The sequence below is a fragment of the Xyrauchen texanus genome, chromosome 1 (genome assembly GCF_025860055.1).
Source record: "Xyrauchen texanus isolate HMW12.3.18 chromosome 1, RBS_HiC_50CHRs, whole genome shotgun sequence".
In the NCBI taxonomy this organism is placed as follows: Eukaryota; Metazoa; Chordata; class Actinopteri; order Cypriniformes; family Catostomidae; genus Xyrauchen; species Xyrauchen texanus.
The window spans coordinates 28265709-28279440 of record NC_068276.1 but is presented as its reverse complement, the minus strand read 5'-3'; the positions used below and the strand labels follow the sequence as shown (position 1 = coordinate 28279440).

At 37.1% G+C, this 13732-nt stretch overlaps 1 protein-coding gene across 1 annotated transcript in view; it reads right to left on the bottom strand.

Moving 5' to 3' along the window:
- The window catches only part of LOC127651366 (CTD small phosphatase-like protein 2-B), a 31072-nt gene extending 19008 nt beyond the window's left edge, over positions 1–12064 (bottom strand). Inside the window, exons 1-5 of the mRNA XM_052137141.1 lie at positions 11905–12064; positions 6108–6283; positions 3356–3479; positions 582–731; positions 2–226 (exon numbers count right to left, since the gene is read on the bottom strand). Coding sequence (XP_051993101.1) covers positions 2–226; positions 582–731; positions 3356–3479; positions 6108–6260 — 652 coding nt within the window. The 5' untranslated portion in view covers positions 6261–6283; positions 11905–12064. The remainder of the gene's footprint in view (position 1; positions 227–581; positions 732–3355; positions 3480–6107; positions 6284–11904) is intronic.
- Positions 12065–13732: the final 1668 nt, after the last annotated feature.

Sequence of the window (13732 nt, the reverse complement as noted above, 5' to 3'; positions counted from 1 at the left end):
CCTGTGAGAGGTGGCAGGTCAGAGTGTGGGGTGTCTTCAACATCATCTGCAGATGTGTGAGTGGAGGGTGGGAGCCTTAGGTGTGAGGTCCTGGCACTGGTGTAGAGAGAGACACCCATGGGCTCTCTAGATGTGGCAGTACTGGCTGGTAACTCTTCTACTTGTTCAATTTCCAACTGCTTCACAATCTCTTCTGCCTCCACTGCCTGGCCTGGGGAATCTGAGCCTGATGTGAAAGAGTACAGGGTAGTGCAATAATTGATCAAATATTGCAATTTAATTCATACACTATCTAATTTTACTTTGCCAGTAAATGTACTCATCTCATTTATTTGTCTCAGATATAGTTACTTACCTTGCACATTTGACAAACTGAATATATGTAAGAATGACATATCCCACTTTTAAAAATGGTGATCCTAAAAAGGTTTTTTTGGGGAAAAGACCAGAGCTGGACTAATTCTCAACATATCGGAGCACACTCACTGCAATCAAGGCCACTTCTCCGACACCATGCTCTTGGCATTGGCTCTAGCTTCTTAAGAATGTCAGGCAATTATAGTCAGTGTTTTTCATCTCACCATTTTTATTTGCTGGTGAGAAGAAGCTGAAGACAGGAGAGAAGATGGTTCCAAGTAGGGTGGTGCGGGGTGGGCTGCTCAAAACCTCCTCAGAGTCTTCCATCTTCCCATTAGGCTTGACAGGCTTACTCGTGTCATGGTTTGTGGTTTCTACAAGACAATATTTGAAGAGAAACATAAAATAGATACTGGTAAAGTCAGAGGTAGAAGAGGCTTTTTAAAATCTCCAAATACATATAATAATAATAAATATATAAATATAGCTGCAGGCTGCAATTACGAGCCCAAGCATGCCAATGGCAACAATGACCGTAATCTTTGAATGTCTGAAGTTATCAATGTAGTTTAAAAGTCATTAGTAAAATTACTAAAAATGTAAATACAATTGCTTATAATTTATGAGCATAAGGTGGCAAAGTCACCAAATGTGTGTGGTAATATCAAAGCATGGTGGCATTGACACATGCAAAATTCCAAGTCAATACATTAAAACATTGCGGAGATACAGCCTAAGATCCTTTTTGGCATCTTGCCATCATTTCAATGTGTTAAGCGTGAAACTTTTTTTCAGCAAAAGCATTTCCATAACTTTTGGCCAGCATTTTCTGAAACAAACTAAACAGAAGCTAAAAGCATTTTTTTAGAAATATATTTGTCCCCTATGACAATGTAATGTTTCTACATTCAAAATGACTGACACTTATCTGACACAGGAAAATTGGGTATAATTCAACTATCATTTGATATGCCCCAAGGTGATCGGTTTCATTATTTCAGGTCAAACTATTCAAAAGTTAAGCAAAATAGCCATTTATCATATATCTTTACAGTAGGTGGTGCTGTGCCCAAACTGCTCATGTAACCCGAGAGAATGATGGCTATGACATTTCGTTTTAATACGTAAAAAAAAGTTTCCTCTTTGGCAAGCTCACCTACAAATTCATTGATGTGTTTTATGAGAAGGATCCTAAATTTTTGTCAAGATTTTCTCTAGATGATACATGCAGATTTTTTGCTAATCAGACATATGGTCAAGAAGTTTGAAAAATTAGGTTTTTCTGAAAATTTTAAATAGCAGAAAATCTATTCAGGTATCCAATCGAACTTCCAAGGAATCTTTCAGGATTAGTCTTTCTGTTAGTTTGTCTCCGTTTCATAGCCAAGTGCTTAAACTACACATCGCGCATTTATGTAACACATCTCACTAGAGCATGAATAGATGTTACATTTAATAAAATGTATTACTTTAAGCAAGTTACATTACCTGTGGACAACCCCCAGCATTGTTTCCTCTAACACACACACAGCTGCAATGGCCGTCTTGTTTGCAATTTCAGAAACTCCTGCTAGATGGCACCAGTTATCGGTGGATCCGATATTACAAAAACGATATACGATAAAAGTATCAACAAAATATCGGTAAATCCGTTTATCGGTCGATCCATGGTTGATGTTCAGACTCTTCCCTATTAGTGTGCCAAATACCAAAACTTTCCAATGGATTCATAAAACAGTTCTATGATACAATAACAACAGATACAATAGGGGCTCCACACCTTTGGTGCTTGATCCCTGATAATAACAATGATAATATAGGTCTAATACACTATTATTACTACAATAAATAGGGGACACTATAATGCCAGGTAAGTGCAACTATTTTCTTGCCTCAAATAGCCCCAGTAAAGCAGACAGGTTAGATGAATCTTTCAAAAATCTTGCTAATTTGGGCAAATATAAAAAATAAAGCTGTCGGGAACTGTAGATTTAACACATTAATTCAGTGCGATTAATTTGATAAAAAATTATGCATTTAAAAAAATTTACACAATTATTCATGTCCTCGGACCATAAAAAAGTAAGATTCCTGAGAAATTCAAGCTTGAAGTACCACCTGTTTTCTCCAGCAGGCAGCAAGCGAAACTTCAGGCAACATGCAGCTTATACAGAGAACAAAACAACCCTTTAGCACAACACAAGGATACATTCTTGTGTTCAAAACACAGCTTGGAGCACAAATCTGAACTAAGGGATCTCAAGACATGTCCTTCCATGTACTAAACTACATTTAACTTGACACAAAAATTTTAGCGGCCTAAAATGGTATGACGCAACATAACCAAACTGAGATGCTCCAAAAGCACCCGTCTGATGCAGGTGTACATTGACGGGTCCTTAGACAAGCCCTCATAATAAATCTCAGACTGACTGGCAAATTCAGTTGCTAAATGGATTGCTGTGAACTGTGTGCCAATGATTGTTCAATAATATGCAAATAAACAATGTATCTGCATGTCTTAACAATGCTTAACTGCCAAAATAACATAATACATTTTAATTATCTGAATATTTTTTTATATTACACACACATATAATATATAATCATATTAAATATTTAAAAAGATAACTATTAATAATTATTTCATCATTATATATTGAATTATTGTTATTTGAGGGGCTTTCTCAACAAACATTTATATATGTGGATAATTGTGATTAATCGGGACATAATGTAATTAATTTGATTTAAAAAAAAAAATCGATTGACAGCCTTAAAGTGTGGAAATATTGAATGAGATATCACTCTCATAACACAAGCACACTAACATAGATTTGCAAATAATGATTTCGCTTCATTGTCAAAATACTGGTAGATTTTTTTTTACTCTGTAAAAGAAATTAGCACTTTATATACGTTTTATGTAATGACTCTCAAAAGTTAAAGTGCAGACCATCCAATTTTTATGCTTACCTAGAGCAAACCTTTGACTCACCTCCATTGGAGCAGCTTCTACGGGCTCTGTAGATGCGTTTCCTAGGCAAGTTGTTCCTCTGCGGTGTGGAGGTGATCAGCTCGCAGCTCAAACGATTACGCTTTGCTGGATTCTCCTGTTCTACCTGATAAAGACCAACAGTCATGCAGAAGTTTCCATACTCCACTCTTGGGAGAACACTATGATATAACTTAAAGGTGTAAAAATCCCATCCGTTGAGCACAAATATATGTGATCAGTTGGATAATCAGTGAGCTTATTTTCATGGGCACCAGAAAGACATTTATTGCCATGTTTACATGCACTGTGTTAACGGCCTTCTCTTTACCCCCGTATATATGAAGCCCAGTCGGTAATTAGCTTTTCTCCACAGCAAAGGGGATACATGTGAGTTGTTGCTTCGCTTTATTTCCAGATGTTCCACAGCTGCAGCAGTGTTTGTTTCCTTAACCTCTCATTCTTGTGTCAAACTCTGCCATACGTAAGTGCATATGCTGACATGAGGGACAGTAGTTGATATTTGAAATTGGTGTGTTCTAGTTGATTGTGTGTGTATACATGTGTGATTTTTCAATTTTTCCTATGTACAGTCCATCTGGTCAGGTTACTTAAATTTGCCTATACAGTCTTTTTGACGCACATGCACGCTTCAAAGCCCTATAGGGGTTGGGCAGAATAATCTCTCTTAAATGTATTTAGTATTGTATTCTGATACATCATATAAATTTTTTTTTTATTACATTTATAAAGGCAAGGCACAACTGAAAGAATATTGTGTGATGTCAAATTATCTGAACCACTACATTTCCACTCTTAACTCTTTCCCCGCCAGCGTTTTTTAAAAAAGTTGCCAGCCACCACCAGGGTTTTTGACGATTTTCGCTAAATTTTAATGGCCCGCAGAATATTTTCTTCCATGAATATATGAAGATGCTATATATCAAAATAAAGATCTGAGCCTCTGCTTTTAGGCAAACTTCATTTGTTCTTTTTTTATTGCCACTTGAACAGAGGTAGGTTTTGTCAAAAACAACATTTCGGACAAAAAGCTGAGAAAAAGGCATTTTTATCAAACAAGTGCTTTAGTATTAGTATGGTGTTCCACTTCACGTTTGAGACGATCACAGTCTGTTTCTTTGATCAAAGAGTTGCATACTCTTTCAAAACATGCGCGCGGGTCTTCCTTACCGTATACCACCTAAAACACGGATACCCGGAAAATTCTGTGTTTGGCGGGGAAGCGTTTTTTCATAAAACCCGGAAAATTTCGTGTTTGGCGGGGAAAGAGTTAACAGCTAACTGAATCAAAACAGCAAGCTTAGCTAGCTATTTGTCAGCAAATTTCATGAATTTAGTAGCCTATTACCTTGAGATGTTTCTTTAGATTAGATTAGGACATTGATGTTTTTCTTTATGGAAGGCAGAAGGCAGTTTGTGGCCAACTACAATATCTCTTCCACATTCCAATATAAGAAAAATGCTGCTTGTTCCTCCAAGACCCAAAAGCACCTAGCTGCAACATTCTAGATACCAAGCAGGGTTGTTTGTGAATGTTCAGAATGGCATTTTTAACCTTTATTAACATTTATTTTTTAATATTAAACCATTATTTGATTGGACTGAAAAAGATTGTTAAATTGTGACACAAAATTGTATATGAAATGCAAATTAGCCATTTTTCCTTGATTATAACTGGATGCCATTTACAGAAATAAAAAATGCAACATAGTGAGTTCCTGTAATATGCATGGGAAACGAAAGCTAGAGGACAAGTGCACATCTGTGCCATTCTCCTTTTTTTCTCAATTTTCTTTTTTTCCTTGCTTTATCTTAATCATTCACTCGCCATAAGAAAAAGGCATTTACATGATTTTTCAGAATGCGGCTTAATGTAAAAAACCTAAAATAATCTTTCTCTTAAGTGCATGTAAACAGGGTCAGTCAATGCATTTACATGAACAGTCTCTCACAGATTAAGTTTAATAGGCCGACTATGTTTAAGCTCATGTAAATGTCTTGGCGCTACATTGACCCCCATTCAAACACAGCAGACCAGAAATGCAACCTTATTTGAAGAGAATTCATACTATGCTGCGCTCCGAAAATGAAAGTTTAGTTAACTCCGACCTGCGAATCTGTATGTCAAGAGGACACGTGACCAATAGAACATTTAAATGTTTTTGATGGTGAACTGCACATTTGTGTGCATGTAAAGTGTTATTATGAAAAATTTTATTTCAGTTAGGGGCAGTAGAAGCAGAGTGAAATTAATCAAATGAGTGTCTACATATCAACCTGTAGGCACAACATCTTCAAAGTCAGTACAAAAACTTATTTTCAAAACCCTAATTCAAATCCAGCTGTGTGCACATGGAAAATTACTTGTGTGCAAAGAACAGAGGTGATTTAGAACCCAAATGAGAGAACCTACTATCTATTTATTTCTAAACACTATATCTCTCCTGAAGTACTGGTTGTCTTGCAGCAGGCAGCATGCCTGTTAAACCAACCCTACCTACTGTCATTATGTGCACGCTGTGGAACCACTGCTAAAATTAGAACAGAACTGAGCTCCTCAGACAAGCAGCAGCATTCCACCATGCCTTTCTGGAGGAAATGTGACACCAGGTCTAACGTGCATTCCATTCTAGAACATACTGTGTCATGATCATCTAAGCCAAGAAAAGAGCCTGGATCTACCATGCTCAATGAACTTGTAATACAAGACAGAGAGAGATTGTTATAGGCTCACCTTGACGGAACTTCCGTGGATGATTTTCTTGATGCTGGTCAGAAGGCCCGTCCTTTCACCTGTGCACCCCTCCACCTCTGAGTGCTTCCGTTTGGTCGGGGGCCTGCGAGCGAGGTTTGGGTGCTGAGAAGCCTTGCGCATTCTCAGCCTCATTTTGTAGAGAGTCACATGTAAAACTGAAGAGAGAGAAGAAAGTACTGAAAGAAAACAGAACTGGAGAGAGAGAGCAACACAGGAGGCAATCACTCTGTTTAAGTTCAGCATGGCTGACAATGATCTTGAGAAGCGGCACTAAGCTTATCTCCAGCTATGCTCGTTAGTTCTCACACAGGTAAATTAATAGTTCTTTAGTTTGCTTTTTAGAGTGCAACACTTCATTCAAGAGCTCTAGCCACAGACATCTGGATGTATTCAGGACACCATTTTCTCTAACACAGTTCATCATTAATGCAGAAGCACCTCCACAGCAAAACATTCAACTACTTACAACTACTTATTAATTCCCCACAACATGAGAATTTTCAATCCTGAATGGACAAGCTTTTAAAGGACAATCTATGTTGTTCCTTAAAGGGTTAGTTCACCAAAAAATTAAAATTATCCCATAATTTACTCACCCTCAAGCCATCCTAGGTGTATAAGACTTTCTTCTTTCAGCCAAAAACAATCGGAGATATATTAAAAAATATCCTGGCTCTTCCAAGCTTTATAATCGGAATGAATGGTACCTTCAATTTTGAAGTCCAAAAAAAGCACATCCATCAAAAAAGTAATCCATGCGGCTCCAGGGGTTTAGTAAAGAACTTCTGAAGCAAAGCGATGTGTTTCTGTTAAAAAAATATCCATATTTATAACTTTATAATCTATAATCACTGGCTTCCTCGATCCTCTGCGCTTCAGTGTTTGTCACTTCTCACCGGAGCTTACACTACGCTTACATCATACACCGGAACTGGACTCTCTCGTGAACGCGTAGACGGCCGTTACCAGATGCCAGTTATTATAGATATTTTTTTTATATATCTCCGATTGTGTTTGGCTGAAAGAAGACAGTCATATACACCTAGGATTAGAGGTCGACCGACATTGTTTTTTTCAGGCCGATGCCGATCTTTTGAAAACCGGGTCGGCCGATTAATGCTGCCGATTTATTTTGGCCGATATGTGCTTGTTTTTAACCTCTTATTTGAACCTTTTATTTGAAAGATAAAATGTAACACAAATTACTTTAGACAAAATTTCTCAACAAATACATTTATAGACTTTAGACAAAATTTCTCAACAAATAAATTTATTGAACACTTGACCAATCTGCACTTGTACACTTAAATAAAAAATTTATAATGTAAAAACATATTATATAACAAATATATTAAATAAACAAAGCAGGTGTTACGAACTGCTCCGAGACACGTAGGTTGAGATCCAAATGCAGCTTTAATTAAGGGGCAATCCAGACACGTAATCCAATATTCAGAGCATCCAAGAGAAGCACAGGCATAACTAGGGATGGGTATCGTTAAGGTTTTAATGGTATTACTACTCTTACCGATACTGCTTATCGATCCGGTACTTCAACGGTATTCTTAACGGTTCTTTTTGTTATATATATATATATATATATATATTAAACAAAGATAAACATTATATAGGCAGTGATTTTATTTCAGGAAGGTCTACTAACATTACTGTTCAGGTGTGGTCTAAAAAGAAATCTAATAAAGTAATCAATTGTAAAATAACACTGCATAGTTTATCATAGATAGATTAATGCAGATTAATTCTCATTAATGCAGAAGTTATTCATTCAAGAGCTGTAAGTGATTTTCTCTTTGCCTTTTGTTGTTTGATTCGCAGTAATGTACGGAAGAGGATTAGGGCCAAGCAATAATAAAAAAATAAAACCATCTCGAGATTAAAGTCATTATAATGCGAGAATAAACTCGTTAAATTTCGAGAAAAAAGTCGAAATACAATCTTGAGAATAAACTCATTAAATATCGAGATTAAAGTCATTATAATGCGAGATTAAACTCGTTAAATGTTGAGAAAAAAGTTGAAATACAATCTTGAGAATAAACTCATTAAATATCGAGATTAAAGTCATTATAATGCGAGATTAAACTCGTTAAATGTCGAGAAAAAAGTCGAAATACAATCTTGAGAATAAACTCATTAAATATCGAGAATAAAGTCATTATAATGCGAGATTAAACTTAACGAGTTTTTTCTCGAAACACAACGACTTTATTCTCGATATTTAATGAGTTTATTCTCAAGATTGTATTTCGACTTTTTTCTCGAAATTTAACGAGTTTAATCTTGCATTATAATGACTTTAATCTCGATATTTAATGAGTTTATTCTCAAGATTGTATTTCGACTTTTTTCTCGAAATTTAACGAGTTTAATCTCGCATTATAATGACTTTAATCTCGAGATGGCTTTATTTTTTTTATTATTGCTTGGCCCTAATCCTCTTCCGTAGTAATGGCTCAATCGTCAGCATGTTTATTAGGATGCTTCCCCTTTAAGACCGAGTCTAATAGGCTCCTGATGCAGCATATTTTCTCCCAACTATTTCCATAACTACGTCCATTTAAGACATAAACTGTGTTTAAGTGAATCTTCAAGCCGGTCGTTTTGACATATTTTTGTGTATAGTTCATCGTTTAGACGCGCACATGAAACCCAAAGTAGCCTATATTTTGCTTGTCTCGTTGTGGTCCGTTTCGGAGCGCGCGCCGCCTTGGGAACGGTATCTCTTGCGCTCTTTTTATTATTAAACGCGTCCCGCAATTTAGCAACAGTAGCTAGACTGCATTTTACAACAATCACCGAACGTGCTGATTCTGACGTTAAGTTTGAGTTTTAGGGAGAAATGTCAGTGCACCGCTGTGAAGGGAAGGAAGGAGTGCAAGACATAATGCGGCTTATGTATAAATATTCTTTTTATAATCTTTGGAAGGCAAAATCTAAAATAAAATCACACTAATAATCACTGATCTAAACCAGGCTACGTTTGAATGTTTAGTTCTGTCCTCCGTCGTCACTCATTAAGCAAGGCTCTTGTTGTGCTCGCTGTGGCACCGCGTGAGCGAGATCTCTCTCTCTCTGAGTGCGAATAGCTAAATTGCATCACAGATGAATGGTTTCATATTATTACACATAAAAAATGGCTGGCGAGATAAAATAACTTTCTCTTTATAGCAATAATAAATGTATTTTCTTAATTTCTCCAGTACCGACAGCAGAACCGGTAACGTCCGAGCTTACCAAAGCCAGTCCTTCAATAGCCTATACTGCGTTGGTATATTTTTATTACTTATTTCTCTGCATTGAGTGACAACCCTCTCAAATATAAGACACACAAACAGAACAAATAAAAGTCTCAGATTCACTGTCTGTAATTGCAAAATTCTTGCTTATTGTGACATGATAGCAACCCTTCTGCTGTGATAATGCAACTTCAACTACGCTATCAATATCCAAAGTAGCCGAACGTCGCGTTTTTTCTTGAAGTTGGCAGTAACATATCAAAAGTTTTTAATTAGTTATACAAAATTAATCCTTACTGTTTTCCCCAAGGAACTTAGCTCCTTCCTTAGGCACTGGATGAGGTCTGCTCACTCTGCTGGAAAATGACTCTAGGGGCAGCGTGCGTCGAACACGTGTTCCACAACAACACTAGGCTGCCCACAGATGCGCCTGCCTAATAATCGGCTTGATATACTTGGATATTGGCCGATGCCGATTATGTTAAAAAATGCAAAAAATCGGCCGATTAATCGGTCGACCTCTACCTAGGATGGCTTGAGGTTGAGTAAATTATGGGATAAATGTTTATTAATGTAATAACATCAGTTAAGATCTATCAGTTTATCTCTGAAGCAAAATTTGTCTTGATCACTCTTCATTATTTTTATTTAATGTAGCTTAACATGGTCATGTAAGAATGCACATTAAAAGGCACACATTTCAGAAACACACATTTTCCAGGGCATCAATTTTTAAGGTGCAGGGAAAATATTTTTAGATTAAGGGAAAAAATGTTTAACCCCCTTAAACACCCTACAGAGATATACAACATTTTTAGTAAAACAAATATGTATGATGATTGCTTTCATTATTTCTGTGACTCCTTTGTCCTTTTCAACCACAATTTTACATTTACAGGTCAATGCAGAATCATTAAAGACAACAGTGTAGCCAGCCAACAAGTTCTTTAGCACCGCCAACGCCATTGTGGCTTGGTGTTGCTAATCTCTGTACTATGAAGTCGCTAGTGGGCATTCCTACTATGTTATAGAGTACAACAGTGCCCGTCCACCTTTTTTGTGTGTGAAAAAAAATGCATGCTTTTGAATGCATCGTTTTATTATATCCATACATGTAGTTATAGACAAATGATATAGGGCAGTGAAATCCCTTTAAAATTATCTGTCTTGCCTGCACTCGACATCATACCAGTATGTCACAGGAAATGGATGATATGATCTCCACTACCTTCTCTCCCATTGGTAGTCACTCCTGAATGTTGCTTGCCTTTTGCATAGTTAAATTGTTCACAACTTCTTGTTGCTCACCACACCACATCTTGCTGGTGCACCTCGAGAGCATGCCCCCATCTCATCCTCCCTTTTTCTTTTCTTCCCAATTTTCATCATCTTATATTATCTTTTCATCCTTATCTCATATTCTAATCAAAATCCATATCCAGGTATCCATTGAATAAAATAATAAAAAATAAAACGGCCTAGTCTCCTCACCAGGGTACTGCCCCATAGAATGTCTATAAAGGACCACAACAATATGTATTGTTTTACTAAACTTGTAGGCATCCCTTGGTAGGAGGGCTCTGGTCTGGTATCAGGCTGGTCATGTGATCCTCAAATGGCAGCCACCATGAAGGGACCCTCTCAATGTAGAATAAAACAGCTTTTAAAAAAAGGTAACTGATATGACTTAATTCCGTACATATGTTTCAGAATTACTAGGCTATTTATTTTTTTGGAAGTAAACATTTTTAAGGAGGAAAATATATGAGTGTACCTTTAAAGTACATTACAAACACGGACACATGTTATTTAATGCAACAGAGTGACATATCGAAGAACTTCAAAGACTCATTGTAACCTGTCCTTTAACAGCTGAACAACTAGGAAAGCTGCTCTTAAAACGAAGACAAATTACTCTACAGTTACCTTTGTTAATGTATGCATGACAAAGTGTTTCCCCGTCATGACTATCAACCTCATCAGATACTACACTACAGAAATGATTAAGTTCAGCCACTGGCAAAGTAAAACAGTGTCGTGCTGGGCGGGAAAACACACGGAAGACGAGCAACTCTCTTACGAATGACTATCCCGTTGATTAGAATAGCGTCTGTATGTTTCCACTAATCAAAAGGCTAAAATGTGGATTTTTCTCTCTCCAGGCAGCAGAGAGAGCAGTAAGCTCTCGAGACACAAAGCATCTGTGCATGTCTATTTTTAGTTTCTCCTGGACACTGCCAGCCAGGTGAGAAATGTGCTCGACCTGCTGATGGACACAAGCAGGACCAGAACCAGCTGACATGCTGCCAGAAACATGCAAGCTCTCATGACCCGCAACCACCAGAAGCGTCTTATGTTATGCCGTGAAAGCGCGGGAAATGTTCGCAGCAGTCTGTCCGCGCGAGTAAAAAGAAGCAAGCCGAACCACCGCGAAACATTTCCAACTGGAGCGAACAGACGGCCAGTTACTGGGGGACATTATTACTACATGCCAGACAGAATGGGGGGAAATCACTTACTGGATGAAGCTCAGGGGGATCGGGTCTCTGGATAACAGTCGATTTCACGGTTGCTGTAGCGACGACCGCGGTAGTCTGACGCCTGTTCTTGTTCGTGTCTCTTCAGACGAGGTTCACCTCTGTCCTCCGCGCACCTCTGGACGCCATTTCCCGCCTCTGTACCAACACAGTCAGCTGCAGGTACCCGGATGAGAAGAGCGAGCATGCGTCCTGCGGCGCGCATCCCACACCCCCTTTCTGTTTCGAGTATCAAAGCAATTCCGAGGCTTCGCAGTGCGACACGTACAGCGCCCATTTAAAAAGGAATAGAATAGTCATACAGAAAGTTACATTTTAAACAAAAACAACACTGAAAATAATAACTGGGTTTGTTGCGTGTTTTAAAGCAGACATGTGGGAATCTACCCCGGCAGCATGAAGGTACACACACAAATTGCTAATGTAATGAAATGTGTTTGAATACATTTTCTGATCGAAATGTGCCTCTGAAGATTTGGGAGAAGATGTTTGCATGACAATGAGCGTATCATTATCATAATCGAACAAAACGAGCAGGCTGACCAAAAGGTTAGTTCACCAAAAAATGGCAATTCATTCACCATTTACTCACCCTCATACCATTCCAGACGTGTATGACTTTCTTCTGAAGAACACTAATATTTTTTGAAGAATATCTCAGCTCTGTTGGTCCTCACAATGGAAATATGAATGATGTCCAGAACTTTGAAGCCCCAAAAACGATATATAGGCAGTACAAAAGTAATCCACAAGACTCCAGTGGTTAAATCCATATTTTCAGGAGTAATATTATAGCTGTGGGTGAGAAACAGATCAGTATTTAAGTATTTTTTTTTACACTACATCACCACCTTTGACTATGGTTGCAACAGTATGAGATTTTCACGGTATGATAACCATCTCAGAAAATATCACAGTATACGGTATTACACAATTACTATTATTAGTGAAAACAGAAGGGTTATTTATTTATTTATTTTTGAGCAAACACTTTATTATAATTGAAACTTGAAACCATTTATTTTATTGAAGCATGTGTATAAAAAAAATTCTCTCTTTTGAAAATAAAATAAATAGAAAAAATAAGTAAGCTAACAGAATTATAATAAACAGAATTATAAACCTGATAAAAAATATCATGTAACTATAACATGTTATATAACTAAAGCATGTTAGTTTACATGTTAAATTAACTACTAAATGAAAAATAACATCAGCTGTGTGAGCTTTTAAAGTAATGTCCAATGATTATTAACAGTTAACATGTACTGTAGGTGCGTGACAGTGAGGCCAGAATGCTCCTGTCTGTCCCTTTAACCCAGTGCTTCTCAACTGGTTTTGCTTCAGGACAGATTTTACATTGGACATCAAATGTCGACCTGCCATAGATTAAACATAACCTGTATTTAATGTATCCTGGGTTGCATTTCCTTTTATGTTGTATAGTTTTGTTCATGGATTTCCAGTACAAGGACACGCATCAAGTGACATTATTTTTGTTGCTGATGTCAAAATCTACAGGAAGTTTCTCTCCCCCCTTTTAAAAATTGAAGAGCATATTTACTTCTATGAGCCCATTATTATCCCGTTTGTTACATAATATTACATATTTATACATATATTACACAGGAGGAAAGGCTCCTCGTTACCATGGTTAGGTCAGTGTGCTAGTCTTAAATAGTAGTAATATAATTAGGTCTAATAGATTCTACCTTTAGATTATCTCAAATAAAACTATAACATTTTGTCAAAATATAACAGTTACTTTAACTCATGTAAAATCTTTTTTGGCGCATAGCACAGTTGCTCT